General features: G+C 35.1%; 1 protein-coding gene across 1 annotated transcript in view; it reads left to right on the top strand.

The window, feature by feature from the left end:
- Positions 1-272: 272 nt before the first annotated feature.
- Positions 273-26,949, top strand: part of SmD2 (small ribonucleoprotein particle protein SmD2) — a 37,420-nt gene continuing 10,743 nt past the window's right edge. Inside the window, exons 1-2 of the mRNA XM_090400294.1 lie at positions 273-383; positions 10,255-10,431. Of these exons, the coding sequence (XP_090256420.1) occupies positions 379-383; positions 10,255-10,431 (182 nt within the window). The 5' untranslated portion in view covers positions 273-378. The remainder of the gene's footprint in view (positions 384-10,254; positions 10,432-26,949) is intronic.

Genomic DNA, 26,949 nt, shown 5'->3' with positions numbered 1-26,949 from the left:
TTTTTGTCTGTAAATTGCGTGTGTTCTAAAATTATTGTACAAATACTACAGTAATATTTAGAAACTTTGAATTATTTCTAATAATGATTTTTGGAGTGGTTTTTCTCTAAAAAAGGGCAATATCCATGATTCTGAATAACTTCTACAGCTAATAAATTATTAGTAATCGATTTAAAGTATTTTAATCTTTGGGCTTGTTTCGGCTCTCGGTTGGTTTGAGTTTTGCTTTTATTTGGAAGAAATAGTTTGATCTCAACGCCTCTGAACGAAACAGAATTTTATGGTCTTCATTTGTTTGTAATGTATTGTCCCGCAGTTTGATTTTTGAAAACGGTGGTTTAGATATTACTCATCAAGAGCGTTTGACACAAAATAAAAATGTCGTAAGTATTTGGTTTAAGTTAATGCTACACTAAATGTGTAACATGATTAGACGCGATTTCTTTAAGAAAAAAGTATTTGTGTTACTTTTCAATGCTATTGGCATTTCGTAATGAAAATGCTTTTCATTTTATTTAAGGCTAGAACCACGCCGGTCAGCAGAATATCCAAAATAATTACCAGTAGCATTCGTCTTCCTTACATAATCAGAGTCGTTCTTCTGAGTTTTTACCTTAAAAGTCAAGGGTGTCTCCATAACTCGAACCTTACAAATAAAAAAGTTCAAATAAGCTACCCTTTATTTTTGGAAGGCTCTGTGCACAATAAATAGTTTTAACTGCATGATGCCAATATGATTTGAGTTGAAAAAAATACTTTCAAACCAGATAAACTTTTAAAGTCCTAAAAAGGAAATAAGATACACTCAAAAATAAGCTGTTTAATTTAAAAATTTCACTTTCCGTAAACATTAGAAATGACATGGGCACATTTGGTGGTTTAATTTACTTTGAGCTGCTTCTAACTAAAATTGTGGAAAAAAAAATATTTTTCTTGATGTTAAGTGTTTATTTTTTTTATGTGACTCTCACCCATTAAAGGTGTTATTTGTAAACCTATAGTACAATTTTTTTTTTTTACTGACTATATTTTTTCTTGTATTTTTATTAATTTTTTAACCTATTCTGGAAACCCTGCTCTAAATATCAACCCTGGAACTTTTTCAAGCCACTTCAGGCCTCCAATAAGCAGATCATTGGTCTCATACTGGTGATGAAATTCATCTTTCACCTAAAGGCAATCACAAAAATGCAGCCTGTTTGGTTGAAGAATAGATACGCTATCTACTCAGCCAACCAGGCTGGCAAAGGCCTTTTTGCTAAGTAAGAAATGAAAATCCTTAAAACAGAAACTAAAGCCCAAAAAAATAACTAATTCTTCTCCAAAAGCAGCATTAAAAATTATTTTCACTTACAAAAGCTTTCACAATGAGATTGGATATTGCAACCCTTAATGGAGGTTACTTAATAATAATTTATCACTACCCATTTGATCCACTGATTACACCTCTCTCATATCTCTAAAACATCACAAACTACTAGAAACTTAAATATTAAATGTGAATTAAGTGATTAAATGAAATCCATTAGTAGTATAAATAATAAACCAGTTTATTAATAAACCTTTGCCAGCCTCAGCCAACCAGGCTGGCAAAGGCCTTTTTGCTAAGTAAAAAATCCTTAAAACAGAAACTAAAGCCCAAAAAAATAACTAATTCTTCTCCAAAAGCAGCATTAAAAATTATTTTCACTTACAAAAGCTTTCACAATGAGATTGGATATTGCAACCCTTAATGGAGGTTACTTAATAATAATTTATCACTACCCATTTGATCCACTGATTACACCTCTCTCATATCTCTAAAACATCACAGACTACTAGAAACTTAAATATTAAATGTGAATTAAGTGATTAAATGAAATCCATTAGTAGTATAAATAATAAACCAGTTTATTGGTATCAGGAAAACAGATATTAAATGTCAATTGAATGATTTAATTCAATTAAATGTAATTAAATGCATACAGGTTTAGAGTTACAGTACAATATAATGAAAACAGGTTCATTAATCACTGAACTTACAAAAAATGTTATAAACTGCTCCCAAAGTGAAAAAATTTAGAATTTTACTGAGATTGTAGAGTTAATCATCAAAGTCTTATAGTTAAGAGCCTCTCAGATTACTGTGCGTTTCATAGAACTATGATTCATCATAGATCTTTGACACTGTAAGGAAAACAGAACATCTTGAAGCAAAGTCATTTAATATACTTTGATCTTTCCCTGTGTTAACAGTTTTGCATATTCAAACAGTTGATTAGCAACCTTTTTCCCTTTGGTAAATTAAAGATGCCAAGAAATTATATTCTTGGTTTAATCCTTTATCCAAGTGTAAGCAAACAAAGTTTGACAAACCGGGCAACTCGTATATAGAGACTAATCACTTCACATCACTTGACTTAGTATCCCATAATGCAAAGCACATATCTTTTACAAATATGTATAATGCTGTGCATTATGGGAAGGGTCAGGTCTCATCAGGGAACCAGACCCAGAAGTGATACCAAGGTTGAATCAATGAATAGAAGTGATATTTCCATATACAAGTAGCCAAAAGGTGTCACGCCTTATTACTAAAATACTCGAGGCAAGTCATGTCAAGTCATTAGCCTATATATACAAGTTGCCCAGTTGTGAAGTCACTTCATGTGCAAACTTTGTTTGCTTACACTTGGATAAAGGATTGAACCAAGTGTATAATTTCTTGGCATCTTTAATTTATAGCATAACCAAGTGGAAAATCTTTCTCCTTCATCATCAAATTCCTGACATGTACCCTCAATGGGTGTACAGGATATGATAGTACTACATGAAAAATTTACATCATTACTAACTTCCTATCTACAATTTTCCTCCAAATTAGTCTGTTACTTGTCAAGCCTCCAACATTATCAGATCTTATATTTCTATCGTCTAAGGCACTTTGTACCATATCAATCCATCTATATCTTGGTCTTCCTCTGGGTCGTTTTCCTGCCAACCTGGCAGAGAACAGTTGTTTTGCTAATCTTTCCTCACCCATTCTGTTTAAGTGACCATACCACCTGAGATTAGTTCTGCTAATGCATTCCTGGATGCTGACAATGTCAAGTTCTTTCCTAATATTCTCGTTTTTAATATGATATTGAAATTGATGCTATCTGTTCATGCCTTTAATCTTTCTCAGGACTCTCATATCTGCAGTCTCTAGTCTTTGGTCAATGTTTACTTCTGACCCAGCTCTCAGATCCATAAGTTAAAACTGGTTGGAACACTGTCTTGTATACAGCAAATTTAGTGTTCTGACTAATTTCTCTCTTATTCCATATGAATTTATTCAATTGACTTCCAACCATACCAGCTTTGTTGATTCTGTTGTCAATTTCCATATTTAATTTACCATATTTTGTGTTGAATACTATGGGTACTCCTTCTTTTCCTTGATTGTCATTACCTGAATATAACATTTTGTATTTATTGCTCAGAAAGATCTCACCAGTTTTTGCCTTTTTTGTTTCAGTCACCTCTATTATGTCGATCTGGTACTTATCTAATTCCTCAGCTAGCTCCATTTCTTTGCCATTCAGGCTTCTTATATCGTAATGGGAATATAAATGGAAGGATACAGTATGGGGATAGAAAGGGCAAGAAGAGGAGGGAGTGGTGCTGATGATAGCAGGAGAATTAAGTCCACATAAGGTAGACATGAAAGGGGGGGGGGAATACTGGTAGTGGTTATGAGGCAATGTGGTGTAACATGGAGGTTGAGAGGAAGTTCGATGTTTGTTATAGGCCTAGGAGTGTGGAGGATGGTGATAAAGAAATGTATAAAAACTTGTATAAAAATGTATAAAAAAAGCGGTAAGGAAATAAATGCTGCATGGAAACTGACAAAGAAATATATAACAGCATCAATGTGTGAATGTATTCCAAAGTGGATGAATGTGGAGCTTAAGCATGAAATTGGTGAGTAATAGTAATAATCAATTACACGAAGAGTATAAAAATCAAGTCTGGAAGGGTAATTATTATGGGTGATTTCAATTATGATGGTATAGATTGGAATAAAGAAATAGCATTTGGGAATAAGGAAAATTAATTTCTCAAGTTCTTGAGAGATAACTATCTCAGGCAGCATTCAAAGGAGGACATGCGAGGATCGAGAGTTCTAGATCTAATCATTTCATTAGAGAATACTTGTGTGAGGGGTTTCACACGTTCCTCTAGTTGGTGAAAGTGATCATGAAGTCATCACCTGTGTTGTGGCTAGTCATGTGCAGACTTGTGAGGAAAGGATATATGTGGAATTATAATGCTGGTGATTATGACAAGCTTAGGAGACAGCTTGGAGCTATAACACGGAATGAGGAGTTGAGCGGTAAGGAAATAAATGCTGCATGGAAACTGACAAAGAAATATATAACAGCATCAATGTGTGAATGTATTCCGAAGTGGATGAATGTGGAGCTTAAGCATGAAATTGGTGAGTAATAGTAATAATCAATTACACGAAGAGTATAAAAATCAAGTCTGGAGAGTGACTCGGTAAGGAAAACAAAAGTAGAGTATGAGCAGAAATTGGCAAATCAGGCAAAGAAAAGTCCTAGAAAGTTTTTTTTAGATATATGGCAAGTAGAAGGAAGAATGACTATGGTAAGATGATTTTAATGGATGAAAATGGTAGAATGGTAACTGCTGCAGAAGACGTTGAGGTATTCAATGATCAATTTTAAGTGTGTTTCATTCTGATCAAGATGGGATCATCATGAGGAACTTAAGTGTAGACATAGGAGGGGATGGCTTAATTGTGAGTGAGCAGGAGGTATTTGAGGAAATAAATAAAATTGATAGCAATAAGATTTGATGTCATGTCACTACGCATCTTTAGGGAATGTTCCAGGGAATTGGCAGTAGCATTGGCATGCCTGTTTAATAAAAGTCTTACAACAGCACAGGTTCCAAGGAAGTGGAAGCAGGATAAAATTGTTCCACTGCATAAAGGTGGTGATAAGGCTGTAGCTTCAAATTATAAGCTGATCTGTATATCTGGAGTTGTGGTGAGGGTACTACAGAGATTGATGAGAAGTAGGATATAGAAATGGGTTGATAACAGCAGCATATGTACTATAACAAGGTGACAAATACCTTGGATAGGGGAGATGCATGTACAATGGTGTACTTAAATTTTGCAAAGGCTTTTGATAGACTGCCACACGACAAGCTCATATAAATTGAAACAGATGGGAATGGATAACAGACTTCTGAGTTGGATTTGTGACTAGCTGTTGGATAGGTATCAGAAAGTTGTATATGGGGATGCCGATCAAAATGACCCCTGTGGCACACCACTAGTGACTGTGATCTAGATCAAAGTCACTAGTGGTGTGCCACAGAGGTCAGTTTTAGGGCCATTGTTGTTCCATTTGTATGTTAATGATATTGGGATGGGTTTAACTAGTGATATGCAGCAGCTGTTTGCAGATGATGCAAAACTGGGGAGAGCAATGCAGAGTCAAGCTGATGTTATGGCCTTACAAGAGGACTTGAATAGATTGCATGAATGGGCAGGTAGGAACTGTCAGTTCAATGTTGCAAAGTGTAAGGCTTGGAGATTTGGTAAGCAACGATGGGATGCAAAGTATGCACTTGGTGGGGAAACTTTAACGGATGTAGAGGAGATGAGAGATCTAGGAGTAATGGTGGACAAGGACCTGAAATTCAGGGGCCACATTGAACAAGTTGAAGACATCACTTCAGATAATGGCAATGATGCAGTGGACACTGACATGCCGAAATAGAGATTATGATACCATTGTATGAGGACTTGATCAGGCCTCATATGGATTATTGTGCACAGATTTGGTTGCCTGGTTTTCATGGTGACTGTATGTTAGAAATGATCCAGAGAAGATTCAGAAAGGTGGTCAGTAGTCTTTGAAATATGGAGTATGAGGACAGATTGAGAGAATGTAAGTTGCAGAGCCTCGCAAATAGGAGGAAGAGGGGGGACGGTATGATTGAGACATATAAGCTAGTCAGTGGTTGTTATCCTGTTGACATGGAGATTTTTCATAGAATGGGAGAGGGGGGTGGTGGAACAAGAGGTCATCACTGGAAACTGCATGAGGAGGGTGTGAGCAGGGTAGTGGGGAGTAGGTTCTTTGCATGGAGAGTGGTTGGTGAATGGAATGCATTGCATGATGGTGTTGTGGGTATAGACACATTGAATCAGTTTAAGGCATGATTGGATGAGCATTGTGTGCAATAGTGTATACCTCCCATGATTAATCTCTGACTCCATGGAGGTCAAATGTTAATAAAATAATAAATGCTAATACCAAGAAGCACCAGTACACTACCTGATATCTGACCTGTGATCCTCAAAAGCTAGCCTGATCTTTTTAAGTCACTAAAATGTGAATATCATTCCTCTGCATAAGGAAATAGCAATACCACAAACACATATGAGAAATGCTGGTTAACATTATGTTAACACACTGCTACCCATGGCTCTTGAAAGCTAATTTCACTCTTTAAATTCATTGCAATCCAAATCACCTTTAGACAAGAAAACATTGCTGTCTTTAATAACCACTAATAGGATACAAAACACCTGGCCTATAGCCCTCAAAAGCTAATCTGACTCTTGTTATTGATTTCACTACTTAAGTAATGAAATCAATAAGAATACACAAAGAATATTGTGTATTCTTACCATTTTTTTGGGCATATAAAATTTTGCATAACCTTGAATAGCAAACTTCTGTTCCAAGAGTATGGATATTTTACTTAAGGATTGCTATGCCCTATCCAGTTGGAGTTGCATTACAAGAATCTAAGCATGTTCCCTCTCAGCATCAAGGATGGAACTTATTTCCTGCCTGGCTTTTAATGTATAGATTTAATTAGGACAAGAATCAATGCTTTATCTACTTGGGGAAGAATAACAAGAACTGCAGAGTATAGAAACAGTGACTAATGTTGCTCAGTGTTATAGCACGCATGGAGTTACATGTCAGAAGACAATGCAATAGTGAGGGGAATAGGTTGGATAACAGCAGTAGAACCCCACTATAGGAGCAGGGTTCTACTGTTTTGGAATAAATGTTTGGTTTCTAGGACTATCATTAGATTAAAGAAGCCTGCCTTGTAGTTAACAGAGGAGATGAGTTAGTTGTTATTGATTTAAAAGTTGTGGGTACTGGGTGACTACTCACTACCTTTCATCGTGAGATAGCTATGCTGAAGACCAAGCCATGGTACAGCTATTTTAGGAAGAACACATTGTACCAAAATTTACCGTTGCAACTGTACCTTTTAAAGGTGTATGGTTTCAGCAGGGTTATATGGACTTACTAAGCTTTCGACTCTCTCAGGCTGATTTCAAGATACTCTGTGTGCATCTTACAGGGTACACTGGTGGCATGGAGGACTTACCAGAGAATGACTTCTTGAATCCCCAGATTCAAGAAGTCATTCTCTGGTAAGTGAATGACTTCTTGAAGACAATATCATGCTAGTTTTGTAGCATGATATTGTTGGGAGCTTTGTGAGGCCATAGTATGTAGTGCTGTTTTCAGTATGAAGTTAGACAAACAAAAATTAGAAACCTTTCATGTGTGGGATTCACACACAAAAAAAAAACTAAATTGTTATATTTTCAGTCTACATACTTACTAGAATGTATTAGGCAAGTCCATAAACAGAAAATTAAGTTATAAAAGACATTCTGCTGTCAAAGTAATTGCATGTTTTCAATGGTGAATTTTATTTATTTTTAAAAACTCTTGCTTGCTGGTCTGGTTAGCTGAGTGATTAGCATATCCACTCTCCAGCCAGTGTCTATGGGTTCAAATTGCAGCACAGGTTTGCAGTTTCATCACCACTTATTGGAGATCTGAGCTGGCTTGATAAAGTACTGTTTGGTCTCTGGAGTAGAATCTCTGGACTATGTAAAAGATAAAAAAAAAATGCCAAAAATATATATATATAATGAATAGAAATAGAAAAAAATCACTAGGCCATCCATATTTTTTTATGTAGCTCTGACCTGTGAAATGGATCGGTGAAAAAAAAAAGACCTAAAAAATTTATCCCCCCCTTTCTCATACAATATGATTGAATTGGTGCATTCTTAAATGCTAACATAAGATATATATATTATTGGTATTATTACCATACCAATGACAGCTATCTTTCAAATATGCTTTATCATTTATTTAATGACTGAACCTATATATTTCAGTATTCCCTCTTTTTATAAGCCTCATGTTGGCTTAAAAGAAGTGCTGAAATTGTATCCTAGATCAAAGATAGTTGTAGAAAGATTGATTATAAAGCAAATTATGCACTTGATTCAATCCTTTACCCAAGTGCACACAAATGAAATTTGCATGCAAAATGTCTTCATAATTAGGTTACTTGTATATAGACTGTTCGTTTCACATCAGTTGTGTGCTTGACTAAAAGACTATGCTTTGTAACCAAACAAGAAAGCTTTCAACAACTATCTTTGAACCAGAGTATTTTAACATGGTGATACAGTACACATCATTTTACTAATTGAATATGAAAATATGATTTCTTGATGATGTTGGAGTCTTGATAGATAACAGATTAATTTGGAGGAAAATTGTTCATTGGAAGTTAGTAATGGTGCAACTTTTTCATGTAGTACTATCATTAAATTAAGGGGATAAAAATCCCTTATTATTTTACAGCCAGTATGCGAAACTCTGAGATCGAAAACTACGATCAAAAAGTTTCATGCCGAAGAACTATCAGCGAATCCAAGCGTAAGTGAACACCTGGTAGTACAACACCATGGCTTGGATTCGTCGATAGTTCTTCAGCATGAAACTCTTAGATCGTAGTTTTCAATCTCAGAGTTTTGCATGCTGGCTGTAAAATAATAAAGGATTTTTATCCCCGTAATTTAATCAACTTTGCCAGAAAAAATAGCCGTTTGGCTTTTTATCTTAGTTGGTACTATCATTTTGAACATGGTTATGTGTCTGACAAAGGTGTGGAAAAATGTGCTTTGGGTTCAGCCTTTTGAATATGTCTGAGGAGGGAAAAGAGAAAGTTCTACAACAAGGCCGAATAGATTGAATATCTAATTATAAGAATATGCTAGGTGGAATTTGTTGTCTATACACAAATGCCAGAAGATCAGAAATAAGGGGGGTTGAGTTCATTGCTTTATTGAATATGTGGCCTAAGATTGTTGGGATCAAGTGTAATGGGTATACTATTTTTAGGAATAACAGAAGAGATAGAGGAGGGGGAAGTACTACTAATGATATCAGATGACTTATGTCCAGTTAAGGTAGAAATGTAAGAAAACAATGTCCGGTGTAGTGGTGAGTTTGAGGCTATCTGGTGTGAAGTTGAAGCTAACAAAATTTGGCCTTATTGGTACTAAATGAGTGATCATTATGGGTGACTTTAATTATCCAAACATTGATTGGGGAGAAGAAAAATCTTATAAGGATGAATAGTGATTTATTGAATTGTTGCGAGACAACTTTCTCAAGCAACATGTGAAAGAAGGAATTCGAGGTCAAAGAGTGTTAGATTTGTTCATAGCATCAGAAGAGGTGTCTGTTAAGAATATAACTATTTTACCCCCATTTTTATCAGTGATCATGCTGTGTTTTCTTGGGAAGTATCTAATTATATTGATTTTCCCATTACAACAGGCTACATGCTGAACTACAAAGCTGGAAATATGATCAGCCTAGGAGAATGCTATCTTTGGTCCAATGATATCTGTTACTGAATGGGAAAAAGGTCAGTGCATGGGGAATCTTCGAAACTGCTTAAATGAGGCAGAATCTGAATGTATCCCTAGTGTTTGAAGAATAAATAGGTTGGCAGTGAAATGGATGTGCAACCTTATTAAGCCAGAGAATCCACAAGAAGAAGATGATATAGAAAAAATATTGTGACATTAGTTATGAAATAAATAAAGCTCAGGCCAGAAAACTAACGACTATTATGTTACCTGTACTAATATCATCTTAACAGCTAAAATTTGCTGTTTGAGAGAGATAAGGAATATTATTTAAAGTAAAAGAAAGCAAACAGTTGTGTATCACTTAAACAGGTATAGTTTCTGATCTAAAATAGCCTTTTTGTTAAAAAAGATGCAGCCTTGATTTGCAGGTCAAAAGAATGCTTCTGTCTACCTTCCTTTCTGAATTTTTATTTTTGATTTCTTAGTTTATGAATCTTTTCATATAGAGGAAAAGTGTGAATTTTTTTTTTCTTAAGTCTCTTACAGAAGCCAAAGAGTGATATGACCCCTGAAGAACTGGCAAGACGTGAAGAAGAAGAATTTAATACAGGGCCATTGTCAGTTTTAACTCAGTCAGTTAAAAATAATACTCAAGTACTGATTAACTGCAGAAATAACAAAAAGTTACTGGGAAGAGTTAAAGCATTTGATAGGTAGGTTCAGCACTTTTAATTGTTAATACTGTTAAGGATTAAGACACAGATTAATCAGAAAATCGCAATTTATCTTTATTATTATTATGTGTGAGAATCTATAAATAAAGTCAAGTTTCTCTCCTATTCTTCAAATATATATAAATGGTTAAAATTGTTAAAATATTATTGTAGATTGTCGGAAATCCCAATGCAGACTTATCATGGAAATGCAATTCCTTGATTTATTTTATTAAATTCACTTGTATTAATGTATTAAGACTGTCTGAATAGTCTTAATTAACAAATTGTTAATTAAGACTATTCAAGACTATTCACTGTTAATTATCTTATTAATGTTTAAATTGAGTTCCTAATGATGGTTGCTGAATGTAATTGATTTTATATTATATTTAAGCCCTATTTAATGATTGCTAGAATAAAAATGAGAACCATTTTGAAAAGGAAAATGTATGAAAGTTTTGAAAATACACTACTATCAAAAGCAAACACAAAATAATTCAAGTAAATAAGTTTATATGTTGGTTAATTATAACTATTCTTTTTCTGGAAATCACAGTGTATACTAAAATATTAATTATAAAATTGAATTAATATTTTCCTATATTTTGACAACATTACATTGCGATCATCAGGGATAACAAAAAACAATTGTATGTGCGTGCGCGCACACAGGCTCTAACACTCTGGGTGAACGAGGCTGAAAAAAGGCAACCAAAGTTGGGCCTAGATCCTAAACAGCCCTTCTTCCCCCCCCCCCCCCCCCCCAAGTGGGCTAAATTGGGTAGTCTTTGCTGTTCAGCTGAAAATCTTGGTATTAATGCTTCCAAAATTTGGGGCAGTCTTATGCACCTAAATTTGGTGAGGTTTGGTAAGTTTTTCAGGGCTGAGGCAGATTCAAGGAATAGCTTTTCATATTTGTATTTCATCATCACAAACCATGGGCTCACTACCTGTTGGTGTCTGATACCACCTTCACTATCTTCTTCCACCTTTCTTTGTCCAGTGTCACAGTTTCTGTAAACCCATTCCACACCAGTCCTTTATGTTATCTATCCATTCTCTGTATGGTCTACCTCTTCTGTTTACACCATCCATAATACCAGACATGAATGTCTTTATCTTCCAGTCCTCACTCATTCTGTAGATTTTGCAAAATAATTTCTGTTGTATAATCTTCTGCATTAGATTCTCCTTTGGTTTGTGTACCCATCCTATTCTTAGAATCTTCCTGTAACAAGTGCATTTCAAATGCAAAAATTCTTTTTCTTGATTCTTTATTTATTACTCATGTTTCAGATCCATACAGTACACTCCTAAAGATGCATGTTTCCAGTACTCTTAGTTTTGTTTGCAGGCTGATCACTTTACTTTTCCAGATGTTATCCATGGCCTTCATATTTCTTCTTCCCTTTGCAATCCTGATCTTTATTTCTTTTTTACAGTCCAAATCATATGTCATTTTACTTCCCAAATATGTGAATTGTTCTACATTTTCTATATCAATTCCATCCACTTGTATCTTTTGTTTCATGTTCTTCTCACCAAATACCATTGTCTTTTTTTTGCCACGTTCATAAGAAGTCCAAATCTCCTCTTCCCTTCCTCATTTAACAGTTTCAATGTTTTTTTGTAGTTCTCTTTTGTCTTTAATCTGCAAATCTCAGATTAATTCTCATCCCATGTACTGATATTCCTTTTGCATCTTCCTTCATTTTATCCATTGCTCTTTCTAAATGTGCATTGAAAATGTTTGGTGAACGATTTCCCAAAATCATCACCTATTCTAACTGCTGCAACTGCATTCTTATAAACATTGTTAATATGATGGTGGTCTGAAAGGGTCTTGGCCTACCAATGAAAAAACGAATTTATAATTTCAAAATTATTTTTATTTTTCAACATAAAATCTCCCTTAAGACTAATACATTTATTCCAGCGATGCTCCAACACCATTATCCCATCTATGTAGTGGTTCTCATGCAATTACCTCTTCGAATCGAGATGTAATTGCACTACAGCTGCAATTACCTCTTGATTCGAAGAAAAACGCTGACCAGTGAGGAGGAGTTTTAGTTTTGGGAAGAGATAGAAATCAGAGGGAGCTAAATCTGGGGAATAGGGTGGATGTTCCAACAATTTGTATTGCAGATCCCTTAATTTTCCCATTTGCCAAAACACCTTTGTGAGTAGATGCATTGTTTTGATGAACGATGATTTTTTTCTTCTGCAAACTGGGTCTTTTCTCACAAATTTTTTTTTTGTCTAGTCTGGTCACAAGAAAGGGAATAATATTCTCCAGGTATTGTTTTACCCTTTTCAAGATAATTAATAAACAAAATACCTTTAGCATCCCAAAACACCGATGCCATGACCTTTCCTGCTGATGGAACTGACTTTGTCTTCTTTGGCACTGAACAACTGGCTTCTCTCCACTGTTTTGACTGCTGTTTGGATTCTGTTGTGTAATGGTGAATCCAAGTCTCATCCATAGTAATAAATTGATGCACAAAATCAGTTTTTCTTGTTAAAATGCTCCAAGCACTGTTCAGATATTTTCATTCGAGTATATTTTTGATCTGCTGTGAGCTAGTGTGACACCCATCTTATGCAAAGCTTTTTCATTTGAAATTCTTCATGCAAAATATATCCTTTACATTCTTTTGAAATGCCTAGTCTCAGCAATTTCATGCACTTTGACTCACCAGTCATCCAATACCATATTGTGCACTTGATCAATGATTTCTGGTGGTGTTACACTTTTTGGAATTCCTTCACATGGATCATCTTCAAGACTGGTATGGCCACGTTTAAACTCAGCAGTCCATTTCTTAATTGTCGAAAACAAAGGAGAAGGGTGCCCATTTAAATGAGACATGATACAATACATTAACAGATCTAGTACAAAACACACAAGTACATTTAAAAACAGGAATGCGTGCTTGAGTTCCAACTGAAGTTGACTACGTGCGTGAGCTGACATAAGTGTGCCAATATTGGACAGTGGCAATGTGTGCATCAGAAATATTGTAGCTAAGGCTGTTATTAATATGAGATGAATCAAGCGATATTTCTCTAGATTCAATTATTCTTCTTTCAAGTTCATCATAGCATATATGGATATTAGAAGTTTGTGGCCAGTCTACGAGATGTTGGCGGCCTTCATCCAAGTTGATAAAGAAGAGAACGTGGCTAGAGAGAGCGCTGGCCCTGGTTCTGTTGTAGGAAATGTCTCTTTGGTGTTCTTCCATGCATAAAAAGATGGATTTAGCTGTTTGGCCATTGTATGGTTTGCCACAATCACACAAAATCTTGTAGACTCCTGGATACTGAGTAGGAAGATGTTTCATTTTAGGTCTACTTAGTATGGAGCGAAGTTTAGGAAATGTAGTGAAGCAAGTCCTAATGTTGAATTTCTGAAGCATTTTGGTTAGTTTTGGGGAGAGAGAACTGATGTATGGTAACGAAATAAAAGCTCTTGGTGGAGAAGAATCTTCAAAAGCAGTTGAGCGGTGGACAGAGAGAAATTTATTAATCTTTTTAAGAGAGAATCCATTGTTAACAAAAGACTTTTTAAGAAAATTGAGTTCATATTCAATTTCTATTTCATCTGTTAATAAAGATTTGGCTCGATGTGCCGGGTTTGAAATAATACCAAACTTTTGTGGAGAGTAGTGGTGGGAAGAAGCATGAAGGTATCTGTCTGTGCGAGTGGGTTTTCTAAAAATGGAGATTTTGATATTTTTAGCGCATCTCGTAAGTTTTAAGTCCAGAAAGGGAAGACAGTCGTCGGATTCCAGTTCACGGGTGAAATTGATTTCTTGCTCACAGCACACAGTGCCACTGTCCAATACTGCCACACTCGTGTCAGTTCACGCACGTAGTCAACTTCAGTTGGAACTCAAGCATGCATTCCTGTTTTTAAATGTACTTGTGTGTTTTATACTAGATCTGTTAATGTATTTTATCATGTCTTTGTTATTTTTTATGTAATTCTTTGCCTGGGATACCTGAAGAAGTTGAATTTCAAGGAAACTAGTCGTATCTTAACATTAAACTTTTCTTTCTCGGTATAGAGCCATTTAAATTCATTTTTATATACATTTTCTACCAAGTAAATTATGATCAATAATATATATATATATATATATATATATATATATATATATATATTATTTTCAAGTTCTTTTTTCAAATAATCCTAATGATGATCAACAAAGCCACTCCGTTTGCTAGGATAGATCAGAAAATATTTTTCGCTGTGATGATGAGTTTGAGAGAAAAATTGTAGAATCAAGGGAAATCCTGCTGAACTCTGTCCACTTAAACAACAATTTGAGTTATAACATCCCAGATAGCCATGCAACAGTTATTCAATATTGCCGTTCACGTGAGCCTGCATGCACACTTGAAATAAACAATGGCACGCCTATTAGAACAACTTCAAAAAAATAAGTTTTTTATGTATCAATTATGTGGCAATTTTTACCTGTAATTTCCAGTTGTTTTAGGTACTTCAATGTTTATTACTATTCTTTTCCTTTATGAATACCTGAGGAAGGCGGTTATAAGCCGAAACTAGTTGTATTATTCTCATTAAAATCTTTATAAGTTATCTTGGTTTTTTAAGTCATTAAATCTATGTTTTAAAATATATATATATATATATATATATATATATATATATACACGAGGATGGTCTGAAAAGTTCTTGGCCTCGACCATAGATGGCAACACTATAGGCAAGATTTTTTCTGAATTGATACATCTGTCATAAGCATCCATGTGAAATTGCAAGTCATTCTATCAAGTTTGTTTTATACAGCTGTTTGAAGCAAAAGTGTTGTCTGTATCCCTTGAAATGGATAAATTTGAGTATCGTGCAGTTATAAAATTCTTCGTAAAAGAAGGTTTAATGCCAAAAGAAATTCATTCGAAGTTTATGGGCACTCTTCTCCTTCGTTTTTGACAATTAAGAAATGGACTGCCGACTTTAAACATGGCCGTACCAGCCTTGAAGATGATCCATGTAAAGGACATCCCAAAAGTGTAACAACACTAGAAATCATTGATCAAGTGCACAATATGGTATTGGATGGCCGGCGAGTCAAAGTGCGTGAAATTGCTGAGACTATAAGCATTTCAAAAGAACGTGTAGGATATATTTTGCATGAAGAATTGCAAATGAAAAAGCTTTCTGCAAGATAGGTGCCACACTTGCTCACAGCAAATCAAAAATGCACTTGCATTAAAATTTCTGAACAATGCTTGGAGAGTTTTAACAAGAATAAAACTGATTTTGTGCGTTGGTCTATTACTATGAATGAGACTTGGATTCAGCATTATACATCAGATTGCTTGGAGCGTTTAAACAATAATAAAACTGATTTTGTGCATCGATCTATTACAATGAATGAGACTTGGATTCGGCATTACACACCAGAATCCAAACAGCAGTCAAAACAGTTGACAGAAGCTGGTTGTTCAGCACCAAAGAAGACAGTCAGTTAGTCAATTCCATCAGCAGGAAAGTATTGCATCGGTGTTTTGGGATGCTAAAGCATTTTGTTTATTAATTATCTTGAAACAATAACTGGGGAATATTATTCCGATCTTTTAACCAGACTAGACGAAAAAATTCGTGAGAAAAGACCCAGTTTGCAGGAGAAAAAAAAATCTTTCATCAGAACAATGCACCTGCCCATTCAGGTGTTTCGGCAATGGGAAAATTAAGGGATCTGCTATGAATTGTTGGAACATCCACCGTATTCCTCAAATTTGGTTCCCTCTGATTTCACCAAAACTAAACCTTCCTTGCTGGTCATTGTTTTTCTTCAGATCAAGAGGTGATTGCAGCTGTAGAGGGGTATTTTGCAGATCTTTCTGAGAAGCGCTACGTGGACGGGGTAATGGTGTTTGAGCATCGCTGGAATAAATGTATTTGTCTTAAGGGAGATTATGTTGAAAAATAAAAATAATTTTGAAATTATAAATTCGTTTTTTCATTGTTAGACTGAGAACTTTTCAGACTACCCTTGTATATAAAAGATTTCTACATCACAAATCCCTTGTTTGACTCTAAAATGCTTTAGTATGTGGACCAGTAAGTCACTTTTTTTCCCCCACTTGGACTTCTTTTTTGAAAGTGTTAGTGCTGTGAATAAAAATACAGTGAATGTTTCTACCAGGTTACTAATAGAGCAATGACGATGAAGAAAATAGAATGTTACTATGAAAACAATTTCTTCAATGAGAGACATGCAGAGTTGACTCATCTCTTGATGACTATTTATTAATGCCTTGTGTTCTGCTGTAACCTTTGCTATGGGACAGCATAACCCAGCTGTCCCTTGTGCCAATAAATCTTAAATTAACCAACCATCCAACTTGAATTTTTGCTGTTAATATTCATTTTTCAAAATACATTTTGCCTCTTCTGTATAGTCATTAACAGCACTTAGCTAAGCATATGATTTGGCATACATACACCTTCTGTCCAAAAAAAAAAAACTGAACTTTTCGAAAATAGAAAAAACTAGTGTCCCAACCTGTTGTATCTTTTTGTTGTCAAAAGCGGCAACCTTCATTAGTGTTTTGTCAAATGTTTATAACATTTTCTTCATTAGAAGCCGAGTTATAGTGCCAAGAATGACAGTGTCATTCGTCACGATATTCATGCCGTACGTGATGAATTCTCGCTATCAACCGCTTCAACACTTTGAGATAAAATTCACCAATGACTGTTTGGCCAGCAGAAAGAATTCTTTGTGGATAATGTCCTAGGAATCGTAGAAACAAATCGGCGTTGTCTTCACTTTTGACTTCTCCAAGCGACTCTTTTTTTTTTTTTTTTTTTTTTTTTTTTTTTTTTTGGATGGCCCTCTTCTGGTGGTCTCCACTCAGCGCTCTGGCACTTTGTTTCAGGCTCATACTCAAAACACCACATTTCGTCACCAGTAACGATCGTTTCAAGGAAGTTTGAGTTCTTGCGAGCGGTTTTAACGAAGCCCTTGCAGTGTTCAATTCGATACATTTTTTGCTCGTCGGTCAACTTGTGGGGAACAAATTGCGAATTCATTTTATGAAGGGCCAAAATCTTGGTCAGAATGTTGTGCACAGTTGATCTAGGAATCCCAAATTCATCTTCAATCAATCTCATGGACGATTTTTGGTTTTCTTTGATGAAATCATACACTTTTTGGATGTTAACTTTGTTCAGTCCAGTTTCTGGACTGCCCGCCTTTTCGTCGTCCTCAAGTATCTTCCGACCTCTTTGAAATCGCTTAAACCACTCGTTAACTTGAGTACGGGATAACATTCATCACCGTATGCTTTTTGAAGCATTTGATGTGTTTGAAACTTTTACCAAGTTTAACACGAAAGTCAATCGCAGCTCTCTGCTTGAAACTCATTTTTCGACCGTTCGTCAAAACACACTGTCACTCTTGGCATTATAACTTGACTTCTAATTAAACAAATGTCATAAACAACTGACACAACACTAATGAAAGTTGCCTCTTTCGACAACAAAAAGATACAACAGGTGGCGCCACTAGTTTCTTCTATTTTTGAAAAGTTCGGTTTCTTTTTGGGCAGAGGGTGTATAACAAAGAGACTTAACATGCTGGGAGAAAAACAAGTTCCATTTGAAAGTATCTTTTCAATTTGAGTCATTTTGGTTGACACGCAACATATTACTGGACTCTCGCTGGACAGATCTTATCCGGATGTGGAGGAATGATGGAAAACAAACTTTAAAATGAATATAAATGGGGAAAAATTCAAGTGCTTGCATATTTTGCTATATTTGTCTGGAAGAAGGCAGGTGTCATATTAGTGATATACTTTTGAGGAGTGGGGGGGTCTGAAGTATGAACTAAGTATACTTGCTTAGTTGTCTAAGTGGTTAGTGTATTTACTTTCCAATTAAAGGCTTGTGGTTATGGATGTTTTGTGAATGTCCTTAGGTGGTTGATGAATTTCATTGCGTACCATTTCATGCCTCCAACACACTGCTTGTTGAAAGCCTGAAGTGGCTTGAAAAAGTTCAATATTTGGTCTCTACTAATGCATTATTGAATATAGGCTAACAGCATTTCGTGTGCCAGGATTCATATAAAAAATAGATACCTTTTAGGAAAAGAAGGCTGAAGTATAAATGCCTTCAAAATTCTAAAGTTATCTTTTATCAGTTATCTTAAAATGCTGGGTTCATATCTGGATAATTAAAATAAATATTTTACTTAAATGTGAACTGCTTTGACTTAAACACCAGTCAGCAATTACAAAAAAAATAAAAAAAAGTGCTTATACAAAATCATATACATTTTTCTAACACTTTCTTATTCAATTAATGTACAAGTTCTCTTAGCATTTCTGTCTATGTAACAAATGCAGAAAATAAGTTAAAGCACTATTGACTTTTTATAGGGACACAAACCTTAATACTCCTAGCATAGGTAAACCCCAGCATAATGTTGTAGATTCTCAACTTTTTATTTATTTATTTATTTTATTAATAAAGCTCTCTTAGTAGGTTTTATTTGTGTATAGAACAGGTTAACCATATCTTGGTTATTTCTAACAGCTATAAGTCTGTTGACCAACTGCAGCTTAACTAAAAGTGCCTCTAGCTCAAAAAGAAACATTTAAGATGTTCTGCTTATTTAAAAGCAGAACAGAGATATCAGTCTTAAACATATGAACAAATGTTTGTTCCTCCTTAGAAACTTTTAGCCTGAATAAAGTTAGTAAAGTGTCTTTCTATTCCTTTCAGGCAGATGACCTTACTCACAGATTATATTTCAAATCTGACCTTGGATCTTGGAAAATCTGGATAAAACATTTTACATGTGAAAATGCTAGTTTTTTAATCAGAAGAAATAACAACCAGTAGGAACTTCCATTATGTGACACAAATTGCTGACTACATCATCAATATCTTCTCTATGAAGAATATAGCAGCAGTATCTTCTGTTTGAAGATGATGATAATGGTCCAGCAGTAAGAATGGCCAGTTTATTAACCTTTTAAGAGGACATCATAATCTGAATTCAAGGAAAAATAAGTATTACAGTAAGCATAATATAGTAAAAACTTCCAGAAGAAATTAATTACTACCTTGAAGAAATTCACAATAGATGTATCCTTTATTTCGTTGAATTACTCATTATATAATGCAGTACATTTCAGTAATTTTCATGGAGATGTAAAAAGGTTCTGTAGCACTGATCAACATGGTCTATTTTCGTGGGGACTCAGACTAATAATATATTTCTCATCTGATTGACTTAAAGTGAGATTAGCAACTTTTTCCTTTTACCAAATTTAAAAAAAAAAAAAAAAAAAAAAAAAAAAAAAAAAAAATACCTCCCTCACCACAGCTATTCTTAATGTCTTACTCCATTTTTAGGTTGCACTTTTCAGCTTATGCAAAAATCATCCTTTTCATGTCTGAAAATCATCTTTGTCAAAGTTTAAATACCACTTTAGCTACTGGCAAACGTAGGACCAGCTTCACGTTTGAAAACCGGATATTGTGGAAAATGTTTAATATACATATCCCTTCATGGCTGCGCCAGTTGTTGAATGTGTTAAGTTACAACTTACAAAAGACAAGTTCTATCCATAGGCCTATGTATTTGGTGTTTCGTTATGCTACATATTAGAAAACAACTTACTTTCTATTTTATATATATATATATATATATATATATATTATTAACAAAGTGTGTATATAGATACACACACTCACACTCTGCTTGGAACGAAGTCAGTGGACAACCCCATTGTAGATGCATTGTAATAGGATGTCATGTTGCAGGCCTATCTATTTAGGAAATTCTTAACAGATTAGGCATCCCAGGTCAACGAACATTGATACTATACTGAGGTGGAAGTGCAAGGAGTCAACTGCAAATACTACTTGCAGTGGATGACCCATCACACTCACCGAACATAACCGTAGGGTGCTATGACGTATAACATGTGAAACTGCCATTCATTGGCTGGCACACTGAATGCCCAGAGTTCGGAATCAGCCGGAACACAAATTTGCACAAAAACATTCAGAACCGAGGCTCAACATTAGTTTCCCTGGTAGGACTGCAATATACAAGCCCCATATTACCTGAACCAACATGCAGCATCATCTTCGGGTCTGCCCCACAACAGTCCAGGACCTCGTTACAGGAAGAATGGTCTCTGAAATCCCCATTGATTGCTATCATACACTTGTGGAAATTATACTCAGTAGGATTGCTGCAATCATCACTGTTAAAGAAGGTCCTACATCTCATTAAAGTAGGTGCTGTGGCTGTTTGTTGCTCACACTATACTGTCTGTTGAATTCTTTTCAAGCAGCATATAAAATCTATACAATTATATAGATTTTATATGCTGGGTTTTATATGAAGGGTCACTACACAATTATATTAAAAGTGTAGTGACCCTTCTACTCTCACACATTCAAAACCTTAAGGCATTGGGTCATATCTATTGACATTAATTACGAGATGTCTGCAAATGCAGAAGTTTATTTTCATTTAGAGAATCAAACAAATACAGCAGAAAACTTGGCTTTTTTGCTCTTGAAACTCCAAGTATATCTTCCACATTAATCGAGTATTCTGAATGAATGGAAATTCTCTAAAGGAAACAGCAACAAATTTCCTTGCACACATTCACTCAGGTAACTGACAATTCATACCTGTGTCTTCAACACATGTCTTACTGCAGGCATATTCTGTTTCTGTTTAAAGCAAGTACCAAAATCATTAACAGTTTATTTCATACACCTTGGCTACCAGCAGTCAACTAGAATAGTTTTGTTTTTATTTCGCAGCTGTCAGTTTCCATAAACACAGAATGGCTTTCTTTCCAATCTTCATTCATACAGAAAATTTACAATAGTTGAAGATACACTCTCTGTCCAAAAAGAAACCGAACTTTTCAAAAATAGAAGAAAGTAATGGCGCCACCTGTTGTATCTTTTTGTTGTCGAAAGCGGCAACCTTCATTAGTGTTGTGTCAACTGTTTATGACATTTGTTTCATTAAAAGCCGAGGTATAGTGTCAAGAGTGACAGTGTGTTTTGACGAACGGTTGGAAAATGAGTTTCTAAGAGAGAGCTGTGATTGACTTTTGTGTTAAACGTGGTGAAAGTTTTACCGAAATGCTTCAAAAAGCATACGGTGGTGAATGCTTATCCCATACTCAAGTTTACGAGTCGTTTAAGCGATTTCAAACTGATCGTGAGACTTGATGGCGACGAAAAGCCGGGAACGCACTTTTTGGATGTTAACCCCACGTTAACATCCAAAAAGTGCGTGATTTCATCAAAGAAAACCCGAAATCGTCCGTGAGATTGATTGAAGATGAATTGGGGAGTTCCAAAATCAACTGTACAGCATTTTGACTGAGAGTTTGGGCCTTCGTAAATTGAATTCACGATTTGTTCCCCACAAGTTGACAGATGACCAAAAAATGTATCGAACTGAACACTGCAAGGACCTCATTAAAACCACTCGTAAGGACTCAGCCTTCCTTGAAACAATCATTACTGGTGATGAAATGTGGTGTTTTGAGTATGAGTCCGAACGAAAGCACCAGAATGCTGAGTTGAGACCATCAGAAGAGGGGCATCCGAAAAAAAAGTCACTTGGAGAAGTCAAAAGTAAAGACAATACTGTTTCTACGATTCGAAAGGCATTATTCACAAAGAATTCATTCTGCCTAGCCAAACGGTCAATGTTGAGTTTTATGTTGAAGTTTCGAAGTGATTGATAGCGAGAATTCATCGCATACAGCATGAATATCATGATGCAGGCAGCTGGTGACTTTTGCACGATAATGCACCATCTCATCGTTCGAGCATTGAGAACATTGTGAAACTGTTTTTGAGCAAAAACCAAGTTTGTGTGTTGGATCACTCACTATATTCACCTGATTTAGCACCCTGTGATGACTTCTTTCTCTTCCCCCATCTTCATTTGCCGATGAAAGGAAAGCGATACGACATCATTGAAAACGTTGAAGTGGCAGTAACCATGAGCCTCAACAGTATCCCAAAAACTGATATAAAAAACTCATTTAATGAATTGACCATGCCAAACGCTGTGTCGAAGCTGAGGGAGAGTATATTGATTGAAATAAATGATTTCAATAATTATAATTGCCCTGTGTTTTATTTTCTATCAAAAGTTCGGTTTCTTTTTGGACAAAGGGTGTGCATTAATTTTTCAGGAGCTTATACAAATAAGGAATCAGCTGAAAATCACCATTTGTTCTTTATATTTTTCTTTATTACTGATCTCACTAGATATTCTTTTTCTCATGTCTATCACTACTATTCTGTATTCGTAATACAGAATAGTATGCTCTCTATTCAGTTTGATTTGCAACTGTGTGAATGTCGTCACAATAGCTGGGTATCACAAACAGTACTGAACAGTGGAGCGATTTCGTAATGACAGATGGGATTTGTTTTGGCAGGTACATCCAAGACAATGTTTTTTTTCACTTGATGTCTATTTCATGTAGTTGGCATAAAAAATGTCTACAGATGTTTGAATTCCAATGAAATATGTATATCTTGCCTGATCCTTCTTGTTGCTGCTAAATGAACTGTTTAGGCTTAACATAATATCTTTATATTTACTTTTGAATCTTATATCCAATTTGATAACAAAATTCATGCAAGTGAATTTCCAATAATCGGTTATTCAAAGAATAATACAAAGTAAATATCCAGAATCATTAAAAAAAACTTGCTGCATGTGACATGGCTTAGTGATTTCATTTTAAACAGAAATCAACATACTTTGTACACAATCCCCCTTCCACTCTTTTTTTTTTCAAAGCATTCGAAGTAATATAAATTTAGTTGTGCATGCTAATTTTGTCATAAATATAAAACTAACAGATGTTACATTAAATATAAAACTAACAGTGTTACATTTGCAGATATGAGCTATGAGAAAATTCATTTTTAAAATATTTATTCATAGATGCATTGTTTTAAATGCATAAATCACATATGGGTAACCCGTGGGCCGGATCCACCCCTAATCTATTTCAGCGAAGTTTGTCTGATTCATGGTGGGAGAAAACATGGTGTGTTCTACTAACTCACATTAAGCTGACATCATATGACTTGCGCAAAACACAATTTTCTCCAACCAAGGTCTCTTTTTCAAGACCTTGACTAGCGGTGCGTGTGAATGTGTTACGTGTCAGTTCGGTACTTGCGTTGGTGTTGTGCTTTGTTCAGGGCCTGATTGATGTTGTGTTCTGTTCAGTGCCTGCAGTGCAGAAGACAGTTTTGTTTGACAGTTCTGAATATCGCTTATAAATTTGGGACAATGTTGGGTTATTGCAAAAAAAGGAAAAGTAGATGCAGATAATTGTCAATTTCAAGATGGAGGATTATTATTTTATTCTGAATAAAGGTTTGCCTGTATGTTTGCTGTGCAACGAATCCGTATCCGTCAACAAAGAATACAACTTGAAGAGACACTTTACTTCGAGACATGCGGATCACCCAAAAATTGATGGACAACTACGAAAAGATGAAATACAGAAGTTGCAGAAGAACTTGGATACCCAGCAGCAAATGTTCAACAAGCAAAGAATGCAGCACCACAGCATTGTCAAAGCCAGCTTCGTGGTAAGCGAAAAAATCACTAAGCATTCTAAGTCATTTGGTGAAGGAGAATTTATCAAAGAATGTCTGCTGGATGTTGCAAGTATAATATGTCCTGAAAAGAAAAAAGACTTCAAGAATATTCGTTTGTCGAGACGTATTGTTGTCCGATGGATAGAAATTATGGCTGATGATATCAAAAAAAGTTTAAAAGAGAAGATTGCTAGATTGGAAACATTTTCAATTGCTTTGGATGACAGCACAACTAGCAATATTTATTCGAGGAGTTGATGCGGATTTCAACATCACAGAAGAATTATTGGTGCTTCGGCCGTTAAAAGGAACAACTGCCGGTGAAGATATATTTGAAACAGTCAACACAGTCTTCGAGAGATTTGGGCTTAAATGGAGTTCACTATCTGGCATATGCACTGATGGAGCCCCCTGCAATGGTTGGTGCACAGAAGGGATTTATTGGAATAGTTCATGAAAGAGCAATAGAACTACAGATCCATCCGGAAAATTTAACAAATTTTCACTGCATTATCCACCAACAAAATCTGTGTGCAAAATCGATTAAATTCACAAATGTTATGGAAGCTGTAGTAGCCAGTGTTGACTTTATTAAGTCACGTGCACTTAATCACCGCCAATTTAAGGAGTATTTGGCAGACCTATTTTCAAATTATGAAGATGTCTTATTATCGTGAAGTGAGGTGGTCGAGTAAAGATAAAATGTTAAAACGATTTTATGATCTGAGACAAGACATTGCAAATTTTATGGACATAAAAGGAAACACAATTAACCAAGTAAAAGATGATGAGTGGGTGTGTGATTTAGCATTCCTTGTAGATGTCACCGGATACCTAAATGAACTGAATCTTAAATTGCGAAAACGAGGACAATTGGTTCATGATCTGCATGGACATGTCAAAGCTTTTTGTAATAAACTAAGATTGTTGGAAAGTCAGATAATAGCTAAAAATTGTTATCATTTTCCTACTCTAGCAACTCATAAAAATATCCCTTATAATTGTTATGGAGATGAACTGAAGGCACTAATAGAGCAATTTGATACAAGGTTTGCTGACTTCAAAAACAAACACTCCACATTCGCTATATTTGTTCGTCCGATGGACGCTGATGTAAATAATGCACCAGTAAACTTACAGATGGAACTTTTTGAGCTTCAGGCGGATTTATTGCTAAAATCATAATTTAACAGCATTGCTTTGACGGATTTTTATAAATTTTAGTTGGTGGGAAAAAAATGTACAAATTTATGCGCCTTTTCAAGAAAAATTATTTGTGCACATATATGTGTGAACAGTTTTTTTTTCGAGGATGAAATACAATAAATCAAAAATTCAGACAAGAATAATGGACGAAAACCTCAAATTCTATGCGATTATCCTTATTAAGTAATATTAACGTCAATATTGATAGTCTCGTAGTTGAAGTACAAAGTCAATCTTCACATTAAATTGTTATGTCGTTCATTATATTATAAAATTTATGTAGAGCTTTATAACAAAGTATTATATTATAAATAAACGAAATATGAAGTAGCAACTTGTTTTAATTCATTTAATATTAATTTATTTTATTTGATAATTTGGTCCGGCTCTTGACTCGGAGACAGAATGATAATTTGGCCCCCGAACTAGGAAAGGTTGCCCATGCCTGGAATAAATCATAGGGTAATTGAAAATATCGTTAACATTCTACAGAAACCAGGTTGGTGAAACAGTACCCTTCAAAATACCTATAGAAAAGGCATAAGACAAGGAAAGTCTCACACGTGCAATCAACTTGTGGGAGGGAGAGAGATTGGTATCGTTAAATGAGAATAAGTGTGACTTACTCTCACTACACAAAGCTCTAAGGGAATGCAGAATAGTTTGTCAGAGTGAATTTTCTTTAGAATACCATTGTGTTTGTGAGACTTTGATCAGGATTTCTTGATAATTTGTTGTAATATTTGCTGCAGTCAAAGTCAGCTCAAGAATTGTTAGGGAAGATTTGGAGTTCCAGCCACCTCAAATATGAGAACAGCATTCTAAAGTTGGGCAGATTGGAGATATTAGTAGTTGTACAGAATGAAAAACAGACAAGTTTTCTGGAAACTGATTAATTATGGTAAATAGCATAAGAAAAAAAACTGATCTTGTTTAAAGTGTCAAAAGTAAGAGGTGAAACAAACTCTTTCTTGCAAGAAAAAAAAGTTGGCTTCATAGCCTCACTGAAAAAAGGAAAGATAATGTTTAAAGAGCATTTTGTGTGCATTGTATTAATATTCACCTTCATACCAATAAAGAATGTCGCAACATCTGTAGCATCAGTCGTGTATAAGCAGCTTGTTAGGAAGAAATAAAAAAATTAAAGAATCCATTGATGTGTTTCATGGACATTTGGAGGTTTTAGTCCTTAGAAAAAAAAAAGTTTGAAAAGAGTGTGGCAAAGGAAGGTGGCATGAAAGAATAGAGTGGGAAATTGATTAGGTAGGTTCAAAGACAGACTGTGAATGGATATTGCTAAGTAATGTGCAGCTGCTCGTCAACGTAGTACCAGCTTTTAAATTTAAGCAGATTAGGAATCTCTATTTGGGTTAGCAACTTTACAGGTGAGAAATAATGCCTTGAATGGGAAAGGTTACTGGGAGTTTTTTGGGGGATTAGGCAGCTGTTTAAGTCAGAAAGGGCTAGAGGTGGAAGCTGATCCAAGAAGAGAAATCTGGTCTTATCTTTGGAGACATGGATATTTTCAAAGTTAATGAGACCTGAAATAAGTTTTTTGTTTAAGAAATAAATCAGGACTGTGTTTTAGTAGCACTAATGCTGAAAAAGTTATCTTCCACTGGAAATAGCAAGGAGAT

Source organism: Typopeltis vanoorti, chromosome 11 (genome assembly GCF_054136105.1).
Source record: "Typopeltis vanoorti isolate ZY-2024b chromosome 11, IOZ_Tvanoo_1.0, whole genome shotgun sequence".
In the NCBI taxonomy this organism is placed as follows: domain Eukaryota; kingdom Metazoa; phylum Arthropoda; class Arachnida; order Uropygi; family Thelyphonidae; genus Typopeltis; species Typopeltis vanoorti.
Note: the sequence above shows the minus strand (reverse complement) of the source record. Positions and strands in the feature narration are given on the sequence as shown.